The 17365-nt window shown below is 44.5% G+C and overlaps 1 protein-coding gene across 1 annotated transcript in view; it reads left to right on the forward strand.

Moving 5' to 3' along the window:
- The first annotated feature begins 208 nt into the window (after positions 1-208).
- The window catches only part of TMX3 (thioredoxin related transmembrane protein 3), a 495045-nt gene continuing 477888 nt past the window's right edge, over positions 209-17365 (forward strand). Inside the window, exons 1-2 of the mRNA XM_069620785.1 lie at positions 209-408; positions 841-910. Of these exons, the coding sequence (XP_069476886.1) occupies positions 366-408; positions 841-910 (113 nt within the window). The 5' untranslated portion in view covers positions 209-365. The remainder of the gene's footprint in view (positions 409-840; positions 911-17365) is intronic.

Raw genomic sequence — 17365 nt, forward strand, 5'->3', positions numbered from 1 at the left:
ATATATGAGAAATGGCAACAGACTGTGATGTCTACTCTGGACCCATCATATAGTGCAGCTGATAAGTTTCTAAAATGGATAGTTTAGAAACATGACGTTTATTTCTAGTTCGAGGAAGAGCGGGACAGGTTTGCCGTCATCCCCAGAGGGGTGACTAGTGTAAAGCGTCACTGTATTGGTAAAGAGAAGAACGCGGCGCATGAATGGAAGCAGAGGAAGCTTTCAGCTTAGTGACGAGTCGAGGGCCAGCCCATCCGTGTGACAGCCCCACCCGCCCGGCCTCACGGTTTGCGCAGGCGCAGCGGCAAGAGCATCGCTTCCTTCCGGCACCAGCAGCACCGCTGCTCGTCTTGTCACCCAGTATCATGGAAGCGTCCCGGTACCACCGTGGCAGCCTCGCCTCAACAGGTATGGCCGCTCGCTGAACCGCTACATGCACTTTCCGGCTGCAACCGGATGTTCCCAACCCCGCACAAGAGATGAAATAGCTGCGGGACAGCCCGTGCACGCACGGCAGGGCTCAAGGTGCAGGGAGTGGTGTGCTGTGGCAGAGGCCAAGGCTCTGCAAAAGCATGGTGACTGACAGACAGCACACAGGAGAGCCCCAGTGCTTCTTGCATGACGGGGCATGCTGATAGTCTCGGTTCCCTTGAACGATCATGGCAGGGGCCAGCAGGCAGCAGCCCTTGTAATACCTCCTTGCCTTATAATATCATCAGCATCCCTAAGCACACTTCTCATCCTTGTTTTGGATACTGTCGCTGTGAAAGTTGCTGCTGCTGCTCTGTATCAGTGCCACAAGCTGAAGCAATAACACGCTCCCTTCTCTTGTCTTTGCAGTGGCCGCCCTGCTGCTCCCGATGGTGCTGCTGATGTCGGTGTCCGCCCTGGTAGAAGATTTAGATGACTCGTAAGTTGCCGCTGAGAGTCCCCGCCTCGTGCTCTGCTTTGTGACTGATGTGTCCGGCTTCGCGCAGGACGCTTGGCGGATTGTGGAAAATTTGAGGGGGGAGGGTATTTATATTCTCTTTGTGAACCACCCTCTTCCCCCCTGCACAATGGTACATTCCCATACCAACAGAAGGGACTCTGTCATGAGTGACGCTATAAGCTACTCTTGGGTTTTAAGCCGACATCAGTTTGCATTGTGGCGTGTTTGTGGTATCCGGCGACACATGCCACGTTCCAATCATAAGGTGCGCCCCAGTACTGTTATTCCATTGCATTCTGTGACTTGTAGTCACATTATAATTACTGTAAATCCCATCATGTAAAAAACGACTCGCGACTCGTATTCCCATTGGAATGGGGTTTGTATGGAATAACGTAGTTCTATATATAGGTATTAAGGACCTTCACCTGTCAGCAAGTGAATTCAAGTTGTTAGGACTGGCTGTTGATGAGATCCATCACAATAGTCCACTTACCTGGCAGCAGTATGTCCATCATGTTTGCCTACATTGCCACCCACTAATTAATCTAAACAAACAGATTTATAATGCAAAATCTATACCTTTTCAGCGTCCTGTTAAGCATAGTGATCGGCAGCGACAACCTTACGCCTGTGTCAGTGATTGTATCCCTTGTCTGTGCAAGTTAGTTATCCTTCCCCAGTAATCGCAAACCTTGCAGTGTATGTATAACAAGCTTGCAAGCTAGTAGAATTGTGCATAGCTCGACAGTGCAAGAGTAAACACCCTTGAACAGTAAGACACATTTTTTCGTGTAACATGATGGTCACAGTTGTATGCATTTCCAGGATCACACAATGCCGGTGCTGTGGGGAAGCCTGGATTGGAAATCGGGTCTCCTCACGCCGCGTTTTTCACATCATCCTACAAGAGTTAGACACACAAATAGCCAGGACAGCGAAATCAATAATAGCCCTCCCACCCAAATGCATTTATTGAACCTTGGGTATGGGTTGGCATCACTAGCCTGGTATAATCTGTTGTCCGGATGCAATGTGCCATTTAGTTATTGTGTTGCCTCTTGGAGTCCAACAAAACACATTTGTGAACTATCAATCTGTTTGACTTTTCTCTAAAAGAACAATGGGTTGCTAGGAACATCGCCAACATAGAGCTAAGTGACAATTCAGCATGTTGTCTCATTTCTAGAAATAGTCATTATCACATACTGAACAATACAAGTAGGGGAGCTACTGTTGGGTTGCCAAGAGTGTTTTCCCTCAGTATTTTCCTTAAATGACGAAGGAGCTGGCCAGGAACATTTCTTTTACTCGCCACCCCTCCCCTGCCTATGGCAACCACCGTGCATTCTTCACATTCTACCGTATTTGCGAATGAGGCAGTGGGAGGTCACATTGGTTTGGGACAAGGGGAGTGCATGCCTAGACATGAGGCTTTCCAACTGCTACACAGCGCTTTCGTTTTTGCTCTCATCCACCATCCAGGAAATGCGGGTGCTACTGTTTGCTCCCACTTGTACCTGCTAGAAGCTGTGCACGTAGAGTTTTGTTATTGTGTTTCTAAGTCTTGAAAGGGTAGTTGCAAAACTCAGGAGATTGGTTTCTCCACTGTTACTTTTCATTATGGAATGTGTGGAATTCCATTCAGGGTGGTGAAAATAAAGCTCTAATCACTTTTTTTTGCTTAATATAAAGTTGTATATATGTGCCAGGTTGTCTTACACTGTGATTTGTGTACTTAAACGGAACATTATTTTAGCTCCTTTTAAAAATGTACATTTATCTCAGTTGGAGCTGAGAAGATGTGTGGTCAAGTGTCTAAAGTGCAGACTGCGATCAAATCTCATCCTATAGATGGTGTGTGATCCTGGACAAATCATTTAATTTCACTGTGCTGTATCTTCCAAAACTGTAATGCCATGTATAGGTTTCCGGTTATGTGAGGCAAGACATGAGGTATTGGTTTGTGTTTTGGGGACAGGGAGGACGATATTGAGCCTTTGCAGGCGGTGTGGAGGTAGGATGAAAGGTATGGTTTTGTGTTTGAGGGTGGGTAGGCAGATTGGAAGGTATGAACGTTTAGGAGCCAAAAGGTGAGCCAAGCCTACAAGAGTCAAGCTAGGCCCCATGCTCGGTCTGCCCATGAATTCCTTGGTTTCCCCACCTCTACTGAGCAACACCTTAATCCTTTAGGCAAAATATACAATCACCACTAGTCAATGGCGAGTGAGAATTTCATCTGAGCAAATACGAATATTTGTGCATGAGTGACTGTCAAAGTAATTGCGAAAGCACTAAACCATGTCAACCACAGCAGGCAAACTAGGAGGCACTGGAAGTGGACTTGTCTGTGATGTACATTAGCATGTTGCACAAAAATGAGTGAACGACTGAGCCACCTGTGTGGGTTTGGGAGGAAACAAACACTGCCACTGCAGAGACTTAAGACTAACATTTCTGCCTTCCTGAGAGGACAATTTGATAAGTACAGTTGTTGACCCAAGGCACACATAGGCTCCAAATGGTACGTGTGGGGCTGCCAAGGCTTTTGCCATGGTTTCACAGTGATGGTTACAATATTGATGGGGGTGAGGAGGGGACTGTGGGGAGAACGCTGTAGTCATTATTTCTTGGGAGTCTTCAGAACTAGGCACTAGACTGTCCACATTGCTCCCAGTCTACAGTATAACATTTTTACTCCATGTTTTCTATTGTTCTGGTTTGACAGTCAGTCTTTGTAGGGGGCACATCCAGAAAAATTAAATGTGTCTGCATTTTTTAAACTTTTTGTTTGCTTGGCAAAGACCCATTTTTTTTTTTTTATCTGTGTCAGGATATTTTAGTGGCTGAGCAGTGCTTTAAGTTGGGTAGCATAATGTGCAGGGGGATGACTCCCAAAGCAAAATACATGCCCTACCTATATATAATTAGTCGGTATGTTGCTAAGCTTCCAGTTATATCAGCATGCCGAATCCTGCAGCCTGTTCGGGGTTTGCAATCCTTGTTCATGCCCTTTGGGTTTCTCTTGTGTTAATTAAAATATCTCTTTTTGAATGAGACTTCAAGTGGATGAGAAGACTTCAACACTATTTGTAGGGGATCCAGATTTTTGGAGCTAGCGAAAATAAAATACAGGGAGAAAGTGATTTGCCCAGGGCCACAAAGTTGGGTATTCAGGATGTGTGCCCAAGTTCGCTGTTTGATCGGTTAGTAAACAGCATAATGACCATTTTTTATAACATTTTTAGTTTTTAAATAGCACTTATTTTTGTGGTCGTTGTTTAATCCACTGCCTCTTTTACCACCTAAGTGCAGGGGTGTTGCTAGGTCTGGGAAAGATCTGGGGTTACGCTAATGTCAGGGCTGTCGGGAGTCGGGGCTCGCTAGGCTTTTGGTTGTAGCCTCTGAGATTCTATCAGGGACTACAACCAAAAGACCCAGGGCTATAGCCCACTAAGCCCCCCACCCCCAGCAACGCCTCTGCCTTGTATTGATGTTCAAAGAAATTAAGGTTATTTGCTCAGATCCCATTATGGGCCATCAGTCATTGAAACAACACTCAATCGTGTTTTCGAAGTATTTGGACCTTGAGTATGGTACACCACCTGGGAGAAATTTAATCTTTTTTTTTTTAAACTTGATTGCACCCTCTATTGCCCCTGAAGTTTCTCCAAAATCTGAAGTTGTGGTAACATCCTTGTTTATATAAATTGGAATTTTAAAGTGCATGGTAAGAATGCAAGGCCTCCTTTGAACTTCTTAAACTTGATTACATATTTCAGGCCTTTTAATGATGGCCTACTTGCCATTGTCGGCAGCCCTCTCCAAACTGTTTGCCACTTCTTAAAAGTGGCTTTTTTGGCACACCTTCCACAGATACTGATTCCACAGTTTGACATTCAGTGACTGGCTGTGTGTTGCAATGCTTTTTAATTTCTCCTGATGTCGGAAGCTGATGAGTCCATGTGCAGCAACGACAGGTTGAAATATTTGAGGTTGCTAGTTACTAGCCAAACCTAAGTCACTCACCTACAGGCATGAATGGGCGGTATCCACATTTACTCACCAATATTTTCACCTCAAGAGTCCATTATCATGTGCTAATACAGGCCTCATGAAATCCACTCGACCACTGGTGTTGTCCCTTTTTTTGGGTTGAGTAGCATTTTCATTTTACTTAACCTAGCGATCGCGTTTTCCTTCTAAAATGGTTGCCTGCAATAATTGCACTGTATGTGGCTACCCTCTAGTTGGCAGCAGTGCACCAGGTAAATCCCATTGACCTGGAAGTCTTTTTTTTGGCCATCTAACCTTCCAGCCTGTTGGTGAAGGTGGACTGGGGATAGGTGCTGGAGCGGTTCTGAGTTGATTACTGAGAAACCAGGAGTCTGTCTTGCCTGGAGTCAGGCTGCTTCTGCTTTCTCTAAGAAGCCATCAGAGGAGAACTCGCAAACTGTGACCTCTAAGCAGTTAACATAAAAGGTATTCATGTGACCTACAACTAATGCAATACAATCAAGAACTTGCATTGGACCTGACAGTAAATCAACATACTCATCCCAGACCCCTGTTGCCCATGCTGCAACTTGCTAGATGACGATTTAGGCTACATGATCCAGGTCTGCACGTTGATATGATTTTGTAAATGTTTCTTGTTATAGCATTGATAAGAGAGAAAGACGGCACTCCATTGATGTATGTATAATTGGAGTTCGTATTCCACCATCAGCAATATTCTAAAGCTGTTCTTAAAGGGTGGGGTGCATACAAATGACCTATATTCCACCATTAACAACATTATAAAGCAATCCTAATTCATTTAAAACCCCATGGGAACATTGACCAATACTCAATAGCCTACATGTTACACATATATTCATTGTGGCTCTAAGAAATAACTACTTGCATTAAATTAAGACGGGTTATTCCGATTTTAAAATGGGGAGGAAATCCACTTCAACACAGAGAAAGAGATTCTAGATTTGCCATCATATGGGTGGTTCTTTTTTTCCAGGCACATCTCGTATAAGAAAGTAATTGACTTTCTTTCGATGGGTCATCCAATTGGATACAAAAATATAGTGCACTATTAACATGCCTTATATCTTTATGAATCAGTAATGGCTTCAACCAGCGAGACCTAAAGTTTTTATATAGGGGGCAAATGAACACAAAAAGCGATACCATCTCATCAGTTGTTCTACAGTAATGGCAATACTTAGAGATATTGTGATCCCATTTGGAGGAAAAATGCCCAACTAGTAGGATGCCCATATGCTGCTGAGGTAGGCACAGGTGGTTCCTAGCATTCCATCTATCGAGATAAAGATCAAAAGCATTCATTTTCTTCCTACAAAAGTATTCTGTGGCCAAACTGCTGGGTGCCATCACGTGCCATGTGTCGATACTGACCCAATCAACAAATGCCTTGATTAGAAGTGATTTATTCGATTGAGAGCCCATACATTGTGGGTGAAACCAAAAATCCAGAATGCACAATCCGTGTAGCATGTCTTTCACATACTTTAGCCACGGTTCTGCAGCTGCACTTGTGACTTCTAAAAACTAATAGATAAAATCAACAAGTAATCTTTCAAAGATTTGCTTGTCCAGATATTCAACCAGTAGAGCAACGATTTTATTTTTATTTCATAGGCAATACCCCTTATTCCAATTTAAAGCAAGGTCTGTACTGTAGGAGGACTAAACGGTCATGACAGTACTCGTTTGGCAATTTTGTTGTCCGTGATTTGAATTGTGATTTATATCCATGTAACCCCCCTCTCCCTCCAGAACCTCTGCCCCATATATCGCTGCTGAGACAGCTTGCATTGTCAACATTTTCGACAGCACTTCTAATTAGCCTGTAGTCTAGTTTCCTTTAAAATGTTTGCATGGCTTTGCCTCTGTGACCCAGCGTAGTACAACTCTTCGTAACCAAAGGTTTCCATGAAAGTGAAGCATCTAATCTGATGGCCAAATAATCAAAGGAATCCACCATCTCAATCTTTTCCCCCAACAGGCTAAAAGACATATTGATATGTTTATTGTATCTGGGAGAGTGCCAGACAAGAATCTTATTCTTGGATGTGTTAGCCCCTTTGCTCCCATCCCTTTATAAAATATGTTAATTGGAGCTGCAAACCCATTGGTGATTTGGAGTGAAGAATTGCATCATCAGCATAAAATAATGTTGCAATTATTTGTCCCCTCCCCCAATTTGCAGGATATCCGCGGGGAGCTCTTTAGTGTCAACATTAAATCATTAATAAACAGTGAAACAAAAAGGGGCATCAATACACAACCTTGTGGGACCACAGTATTGATGTCAAACATTTCACTACGGCCCAGGCACTTGGCACCTCTACCCTGTGCATAATTGTTAGAATAGAGAAGTTGAATAGCCTGTAAAAGGGGCGCAGGTATAGCGAGTCTCCTCGGTGTCTTCCATAGTTATCGGCGGGAGACTGTGTGGAAGGCAATCTCATGGTCAACAAAGCCAAGGTAGATGGATTGCTTCCTGAGGCAGACACACGTAAATGTAAAATTTACAACAAACGAAACACCTGGTAAATTGTTGACCCTACCTTCTTGAATCCTGCCTGCATTTGAGAATTAATATTGTGTTCTGGGCACCAGTGTGCTAATCTAATTTCCAGGAGCTTCCCAAATAGCTTGCCCAGGGAGTCAAGAAGAGAAATCGTCCTGTAGTTACTGGGTAAATGGCTGGGCCCCTCCTTATATATTGGTATCAACAGGGCACAGCCAACTACGGGGGACACTGCCTAAGGTGTTCATATTATGTCAACATTTTCCACTCTCTATATAGTACCCAAACCTTTTTTGCGCTTTAGTACATTTTCTTTAACCGGGCTTAAGTAAAAGCAAGAAATGCACACATTGCACGCAAATCAAGTGGCTGAAGGCGAACTTGTTTAAGAAATGTGTATTCCACCTGGCACTTGTTTACAGCTGTAATTAAGCCATTGACTCTGGCTGTTTAGAAAGAACACTGGAAAGCCTTACAGAGCAAAACGTTTGATGATTCTGCATGATAGAAGTAGACACACGATCTGAAAGGGTGGGGTTTGGGCAGGGTGGGTCAGGTAGTGGGTGTGAATAGCTATAGTGATTAGCATGGCCGTGGCTAATCCATGGATGACTAAATCACCAAACGTCCCCAACAGGCTGTGTGTCACATTCTATTCTCCGCCTAACTTCGTGATGAAAATGTCATAAGGCTGGCAAAATGTTTTTGATTTCCCTCTAGATATATTTTTCACTCTAGATATATTAAACACCCTAGATATATTAAACACCCTAGATATATTAAACACCCTATCTGCAATGAGCGAAATTTTATGGGGGAGTTTCAGGGCGGGGGGGGGGGGTAGGGGTATGCTGGAGGATAATGATTTTTGAATCATGATGGTTTATGGTGCATCTCCTACACATTCCAAGCTGCAAACTAACATTCACACAAAAAGCAAGCTTTTACCCACTGTGCACCCAGGGCATGGCATACCTAATCTCTTCACATTCTCACTGCTCATTCCATCAACCTTTCAGAAAGCGCCTCAAAACATCCATGTTTCTGCACACATAACCACAGGGAAACATGGATGTCTTGAGGCTCTTTCTGAAAGTGGTGATGGAAGTCCCCCCTCCCAACCCCCCCTTCATCTCCCCTGCTACCGCTTGCCTATCATAGTTATTATATCCTCTCCTGAAAACATTTTGTAAGTTCTGACCTTTTCAACCTTAGAACCTTGTCCTTGTAAGGCGCTTGAGGACCCTCTGGGCAGGGCTAGCGTTGAACAAAAACATTGAATAAATATGCTGCGTGCTGATGGTGATTTCCACTCTTGCAACCAAAATGTTGTTCATTTTGATCGCGCTTAATGGTTGCAAGGTCTTGACTGAAATATGATCTATGCATTTCTGTTGCTTGCCTCGGACGTTTCCTACTAGCCAGTTAACAGCTCCTCGAGTAGCCATCAGCTGAGATGAGTGGAAGGTTTGACTAACAGTTTGTCGAGAAAGGGATTTGAACGTCTTACTGAAAATGGGTTTTCAAAGGTTGCAGACTTGAATGTTTTCCAGGTTTTCTTTCCCCTAAAAGTCTTTTGGCTGTTTGTTCTTCCTTCTCGGTGGTTGGGGTGAGTCGGCTGTAGCTGGTTATATGGCATAGTTCAAGAGAGCGCTACTTCATTATGATACAGGGACCTTTCACGTCGGATGAGGCAGGTGTAAAATGGCACACTTTTCTGTGGCCAGTGAGACTGTAAGTTTAGCTCATGCAGATGCAAATAGTGGGATAGAGGAAAGAAATGGGTGTTGCACGAGAGGTGAGAGATGAGCTTACTTTCAGTCCCATGACCTTTTGCTTTCGAAGTGGTGATGGTGACTTGAAGTGGCAGCAGTGAAGTTCTGTATACAACATAATCACCATATTGAATTTTATACAATAGTTCTCAGCAAGCGGGTGGGGCAGAGAGCCATTGATAACTAGTGTCAGCCCTGTTTCTACAGAACGAAATCGGCCTAAATTGTGGTGGGAGAAGGGACAGGTATGACTGGGCCATGTGTATTTGGAGGTGACATGCACCATGAGTTCGTTGGTGAGCCAGGGTAGGGTGCTGATGCTAGTTGAATGGAGAACCTGTGGTTGTTTTGCGGATTCTTTGTCTCTGAGGTGGATCAGTTGTTGGTTGGAGTAGGATGAAGGGGGGCAACATGGAGGTGTTGAGAAAGATGGGGACACAGCACTCGCACAGTTACTCAAGTAGACGGCTAACTGCAGATTTAGTTGGATAAACAACATAGCTTTGCCTGTCAATGGCTAATGCTTTTGGTAATATGTTAAAATATCACTGGCTTTTGTCGGGGATCCGCAACCATAGGCTCTTCCGATGTGCTGGACTATGACTCCTATCAGCCGTAGCCAGAGTTGCCAGTGGTTACATATTGTGGGAGAAAGATCTGGAGACCCTTTACTTCGACAAAACAAGAAGTGATGGCTGGAAGGTTTAGAATTAATCTTAACCTCTGGAACGGTTTTGGACAACCCTCTAGACCATAGTTCCTACAGAAAGGGGAAAGACCATATGCAAATCAGGCTTGGTCCCAACACAAAAAGGGCAGTACAACCCGAACTGCTTGGTCACATTCCTTCTGCATGTAACCACTAGCAAACCCAGACATGTTTTGCCTGCTTTGGGTAGCATCAGTGAGGTGTAGTTTGGGTCTCTAGGCGCAGCCGGCACGGGGCCCATGTCTGTGCATACCCATCCCACTCTGGGTGAAGAGACAAAACAAAAGAGGGGAGGGATGGCTGAAAGCTTTTGGGTTAATCTTCATTTTTGGGTTTCTTCTGAGCAGCCCATCACCTTACGTGCATCCTTGACTTGGACTAACCAGTCTATACCAAAAGTCATTGTGACAGAGATTTCCTACGTCTTCTCCGAGTAGTAAATTTCATGAGCATTGGGTCATTTAAAGTTGTACTTGGTTTGCCAATGCCCCCAAAGATTACTTTCATTCAGTTTGCTGACCATTATTTTTCACAATTGTAGCCTAGACTTTGTGTAGGTAGTCCAGTAAAAACATTGTATTGCCCCCATTTCTTTTTTATAACCCCCACACGCTCCAATGCACCCCATTTTTATGCTGGGTCTTGCTCAGTAAACTGCATCCCACAGCCTTGTTTGTTTTGTTGCATGATTTAGTTAATTCCACTTTATACAGTGTAATACAGGATTGCTCACTTAATCTGCAGCCCTCTGACCTAAATTTATGACTACAGCCTAATTTGTATCTTATGCTTTACTGGCACTTAAGAGGATAGGCAAGCATCCCTACTCCTGCCTGAGCTATCCCTGCCTCTGACATGGTGGAGCAACAGCTACTTTTGAAATGTCTGTGGTCCCAGATAACACCGTGACCAATAGGATGGTTTTCTAAATGTTATTTAATTAGATTTTCCAAAATAAAGATGGTTCAGGAAGGCTTATGGAGACCAGTCTAAGAGGGTCCTGAGGCTGTTCTCAACCTCCATGTGGTCTTCCTCCAGAAAAACCCAGGAATCCCTGTAATGTGCAAAATGTTCCAGAGACTTGTAACTATCAACACTGATTCCTATCGACAGTTAGCCCTTACTATATATATATATATATATATATATATATATATCCTCCTTTTTCTTCACACTGATGGAATCAGGCAAAAACGAGCAGCACTCTTCACTTCTCCCGAAAAGATAGTCCGGACATCAAGTTCAAAAGTAAAATGCAGTCTTTATTAGTGCCTTGCAGAACGGCACAAACAAATTAAAAAGCCATTAACATGAGGCTCCCCCAAAGTGCAAAAATAGTGTGCGCGTTGGGAACGTTAACGCGTTTCGCGGCTTTCCCTGCCGCTTGATCACAATATATATATATCTGTGTTAAAATCAGTTGTGGGCTACAGGACCTCTGGGACTTGTGCCTTGCTGCTAATACTTATTTAAGGTGCAGCAGTAGTCTAGAAATATTAGCATACAACCTAATGCCAGTTCTGAAATGCAGTGTGAACCAGTGCCCCAAAACACGTTCTCCTTGATGTCATCATGTGAGTTGATTTAGACACTAAACATTGTTCCGGTGTAATGTATTGTTAGTATACCTTGTTACTTGACAAGGTGTGTCAACAAATATACCTTTCAGAGTGGTTCACCGAAAAATTCCGTAAGTAATGTGAAATACATTTGCCTTGTATTGTGCCCCCAACACCATGCAAAATCACTTTGATTTAAACGTGTAAGCAAATGGGACCCTTACCCACCTGGCATTTAACTAGAATAATATTTCAGTTACTGAAACACACATACCACTGGTTGAAGGAAATCATCTTGTGCCCCAAAGTAGCAGGAAAAGAGTTCTGAAAATGATCTCTATCACCTACAAACGACACTATTGTGCTGGCTGCTAGCCTTTGCATTGACTATGAGTAGAAAAGCCAAAATCATTGGCTTCCTCTTAAGCACAGAGTGGTTCTTCACTTCCCTTGTAAATGCAGAAATTAAAAACCAACACATCAACTGCATATGCTAAGTTGCTAACAGAAGGTGCCTCGAGTACTTCAAACCACTCGGGGCTTGGAGCTAACTAGGTCCCTAAAATCTTTCGAAATGATCTGCTAATAATTCAACAACTGCCTAAATTCTGTTTCATTAAATGCTATTTCGAATATTGTTTTATCTCATATTTGTTTACAGTAACTTTTGAACCAAGAAAGCTGCATTTTAATGTGTAGGTGCAGGCTGAGCCTGTCCTTCCACCACTTCAGATTTTCAGCAGAACTGGTAGGAGTAGAAATCCTGCCTTTTCAATTTCTCAAACCGGGATTGTTTAATACAAAAAAAGCTCTAATCCTGAGATTACCCTGCTCCCAAGCGCTACCTTAAAAGCTGAAACTATTGTCATTAACATAATAGCTTCAAATATGGGCTCTGAATGAAGGTCTGAAATGCTTTTCCAACGGGAATGACATTTGAGGAGGGATATGCAGTCTTAATCCCACCTATCCCCTGCCCCTAGGCAATGTAATTCCTATGGCTAATCCCACCCATCCCTACCCATCTCGAAACTCTGATTTTGAGTGAGCGTTACCATGGAGGCAGCCATCTTGGATGACTGTCTCTAAAGAAGCTCTCTGGAAACAAGCCGGCCATCTTTGAATGGTAAATATATCATGCATCTCCCAAATAATAAAATGTTAAATTGAAGCAAGTTATTGTACTCTTTTTAGTTTTAGCACTTTGTAGCATAAGCCACAAAAGCCACAAATATCGCCAAAAACATTGCTACTGTAAAAGATAAAAGAGAAGGGGAGTTCAGGAGCAGTGTATGGTGTTGGCATGGCAACTTGCTGATGCTTGGAGATGAAATGGCTGAAGCACCAGCTAGGCCTTGTTTTTTTTCTCCATTTACTTGCCGTTGTTTTTTTAGCCATTCATGCTTTAATGAGTGTGCCCATCGAAAGCCGCAGAGTGATCTCATCTGCTACTGTTGCAGCAGGAACTAGTTTGGCGTGAGCACAGTGTTTGCTTACTACAGGGGAGCTGTGCGAGGTGGCCGAAATGGGAGCAAAGGCACGCAGATGTGATTACAGCAGCAGTACTGCGTAAACTTTTTGTGGCATCTGTGAGGCTTGGGATGGAGGATTGCTGGGGCGATCTCCGTGGGTGGTTCTGTGGCTGTTTTCAGGCGATGCTGGCCCTGTTTTGCCTGGCATGGCCTCCCGCTTTTTTGTTTTGGACTAAATGTTTTCCCCGAAAGCGACTAAATCGGGGCCTAACCCTTCTATACAATTGAGCCATTGTTATTCACAGATCTCGCAGTTCCCTGTCCAGAGCGTGAGTCGCTCAGCCAATCCCGCTTTTTATTTTCATTCTGGGTTGTGTAGTTCTAATGGGGAACACAATTAGTTTCGCATTCATACAATTGACCCTAATTGCACGGTTGGTACCTTCATTTGCGTAATTCCCCTCTTTGTACGCATGGACACTTAGGAATCTGCTGTCGAGAGTAGCACCCATGCAGTGGAAAATTGGCACTAAATGCCCTACCTAGTGTGCAATGCTGTGTTCCCTGTAGTATTCCCCAATTCATAAGGTTCAGTATTAAAAAGGGTTGGGATGCACATTGTGGCACTAACCTTACATGGACAGACAGTAGCTCGCCCTCACAATCGTTAGTTATAGGGGACGGGGTGACGCCCCCGCTGATATGCTATTTCATTTGGGGGTTCATCCACATTTGCAGACACCAACTGATGTGGTCGCCAATGCATGCGAGAACTTGAGGCGGAAATGCACAAATATCCAGATGTACTGTGGCCCTTTGGGGATGACCCCGAGTGAGTGACCTGTGCCCCCGGCCCCTGTCCACAAGAATCGACCCACCCCCCTAGAGCCGAGCAGAAGCCACGATATTTCTCACGGGGAGCCTGCGGCGCAAGTCTGTCTAGAGCTCAGGCCCTGGAGTCTAGTGTCAGAGAAGGCTAAAACATCACGTGCTGTTATATTCTTACCCACCTCGCCACGTCCCCTCAGTACGTTTCATTCAATATGGCAACGGAACCAACACAACAGTTAATATTTTCTTAGAGATTAGTTTTTCTTTCAGAAATGTCAATATATATAATTCATTTTAAACGTGGATCCATTTCAAAATTTTGTCACACCTCGACAATTTTGCGCCAGAGTGCTCTTGGCAGGGGGGTGGGCAGTGGAAAAAAGGTTTTTGCAACAATGGCCCTTCTATCGTAGGCCCACGAGACGGGACTGAAAGATGATTTCCACAGGATTATTTAAATCCAGAAATAAAAAGCTTACACGATTCTGCGAAGGGGCAGCTCTGGAAACAATAGCGGCGCATTCCCCCCCCGTCCCCCCACAAACGCACACCTCGCTGTCATTGTGTTGACTCCAGAGGACCCCAAAAACCTTGTGTAACGTGCATGGGAGCCCCTGCCAGCCCGCCATCGTTAATCACGATTTATGTATTGAAATGCAACTTGAAATACATTGCAAAGCAGATCTAGCCATAGACCATGCCCGGCCTAAAGGCTGATGTAGCTACAAAGACATAGACGAGAGAGGAATTAAAAGGGCGGTAGTAGGCAGTGGGTGAATGGCTCATGGGCTTTAGGCCTTGGCTTGATGGGGGCTCTAGGCACGCACCTTTTGTGTCTGCAAGTAACCCTAGCTGTGCCATATATCTGTGGCCCTTGAGATGCGAAAAGCGACCAGCGACTAATTCTTAATAACACGGTGTGCTTTAAAACTGTAGTAAATGTACACGATAGCCTAAAAGGTTGTTTCTGCGACAGAGATCAATACAATCGATGCAAGAGATCATAAGTTTGTTCAATTAAATCATGAGAATTTCAATGCAGCTGCTGTAGTTATCTGTGTGCTGGGACAGCATCGAGGCCTTTCAACACTTTCAGATGAAAGGGGCCTCATTTGGGCCCGGGCAGCTGCCTCCATTTGCCAGTTAAAAGTCTTACAATGCGGCAATATATTCCTTTCGTTCCCGGGCTTAAAATGTGCTCTTTGCAGCACTCTCCTTACAAGCTGCGTTTGCTGAGCCCTCCTGCCTGTAACGTCCTTTGGGGTATACGGACGTGCTATCATCTCGATGTCCTTTAACCCTGACAAAGAAGCAGTTCTAGCTTTCCAGTGGTCATGTAGCGTTTCAGCTCCATGCTGGCAGTCTCGCAATAATCTGCGGGTATCGACTTCCCACTGTGCTTCTTTGTCGTCATTATAATGTATACGCCCCAGACTGATGTCCTCTCTAAGCAAGGATGGCCCACACATCTTGAGCCAGTCCTGTCTGTGCGACGGGACCAATATCTAAATAGGGCGATGTTAGCCCTGGTGTAGCGGTCCTCACGCTGTCGCGCTCTCTCCCTCTCCCCTTCCCCACTCCCCTGCATGCGCTGTCACTCTGTCTGGCACTTTTGGAGATACCCCCCTAGTCCCTCCCCTCCAACTCTCTCCTTTGCTCTCAGCCCTTACTTTTTCTCCCATCCTTCCTCGCACTCCCTTTTTTATCATACTCGCCCTTTCTCGCTCATGTTTCCCCTTACTCACCCTCAGCACCCTCTATGAATGGCTTCCTCCCTTGCTCTATTCCCCTTCTCCTTCCATTGCACACCTGCACCCCTTATCACATCCTCCTTCAAAACGTTGCACTGTCCTCGGTGCACCCTGATGCCTATAAATGCAAAGAACAGGAATCGCCAAAAATATTGGCATTACCAATGCTTGTTTTAAATAGCTAATCCACATTTTTTTTTTTTGTGTATGCAGGCCGAGTACCACTAGTTAATTTTTTCCACTACCACCCCCGGTGTGTGCACACACTCGGTATTCTTCGTTCGGCTGTGCACAGTGGACGTTCGCCGATACCCTCCTGTACAAAATCACTGTTGTGTGAAGGCTTCCTGTTGTACACGCTCATTGTCCTGCGCACGCGCGAAGCAGCACAGTCTCAATTCGGCGCTCTCACTGTTGCATTCACGTGTGTTATTCTGTCATTATAGATGGAAAAGAGCAAGGGAATTAAACAGGGACGTCATTTCACCAAAATGCCAGGGGTAGCGGAAGTGACATCACAGTGCCACGCCCCCACGAGTGACATCAAAGGAAGTGATGTCATTTGACCACACCCCCACATGAAGTGATGTCATTAGACCACACCCCACAGGAAGTGATGCCATTTGACCACGCCCCCCACCATGACATCACGGAAGTGGCCTCATAAAGCATTATCCCTCAGTGCACTAAGAAAAACATGGTTACGATATCAGTGTATTGTGACATTTCATACAAGAATGGATCATCATATGTAGCAGTGTTCATGTTGCCACGTGAAGTTATACTTTACATTTCAGAGATTAACAGTTGCAACCTGTTCAAACTCTGCCCCTAAAAAAAAGGAAACCCGTGGGTCCGAAAAAACTGAAGTGAAGCATGCGTTCAGTGTCATAAAGTTTGAAGTTAATTTTGTGGTATTCTCTGATTAAATGGAAGAGAGACAGCCATCTTTATGTTGGAACAACTAGGACAAGGCTTTAATGCATAAATAGATATGGACTAACAGATCAGATCATTAACATATGCTGTACATTTTCAATATGTTGCTTCACGTTCATTTACCTCTCACAGCGGTCACAGATAAGGCTGGATGTCAGCTGCTCAATAGTGGTACTGTTTGCTGGCGTTGAGAACACAGAAAGGAAGGAACTCCCACTCGAAGATGCAGGTCTGAAAATAATAACAAAATATCAGAAAGATTCATTTGTGCAACACCAGACCATATTAATTTTTAATAGAGTTTTAGAGTTCTGGGGTGCACGCATCATGCAAAGACAAACTGGACCACAGAGGCTTTGCACATGACAGACCTAGAGAATGACTTCGGCCCGGCAACGATTCATCATTAACCTTCTGTGACTCAGAGGGACGCATGTTATGCACCATTGCCCTAGGATCTCTAGGAACTAGCTCTGTAGGCCGCAGCAGGCCCAGGCTGAGTGTGTGGCTTGGGCAAGGAGCAGTTTACATAATGTCATGTCAAAATGTAAAATCCTAGTTAAATGCATTGCAAAATGTATAGGCTGCAGGCCACAAATGACTTGGATTTCATCTGCCTGTGGTTAATTTAAGCAGTTTAATTTGCATAAGCTGTTGCTGTAAGCTGGGCTCAGGAGGGCACATGAACACAGTGGCGAGGGGCAAGGGGCACATGGACACAGTGACGAGGGGCTCCTACAGGCAGTTGTGTAAATACTGACCCCATACTGTGCTGAAGCATGCTCGTTAGCAGCACCTGGAGCACCACTCCTGAAGGTAATCTGCCTCATCCCTCTCTGGACCTGGGA

The sequence above is a fragment of the Ambystoma mexicanum genome, chromosome 5q, assembly GCF_040938575.1.
Source record: "Ambystoma mexicanum isolate Mex_15411 chromosome 5q, UKY_AmexF1_1, whole genome shotgun sequence".
Classification (NCBI taxonomy): Eukaryota; Metazoa; Chordata; class Amphibia; order Caudata; family Ambystomatidae; genus Ambystoma; species Ambystoma mexicanum.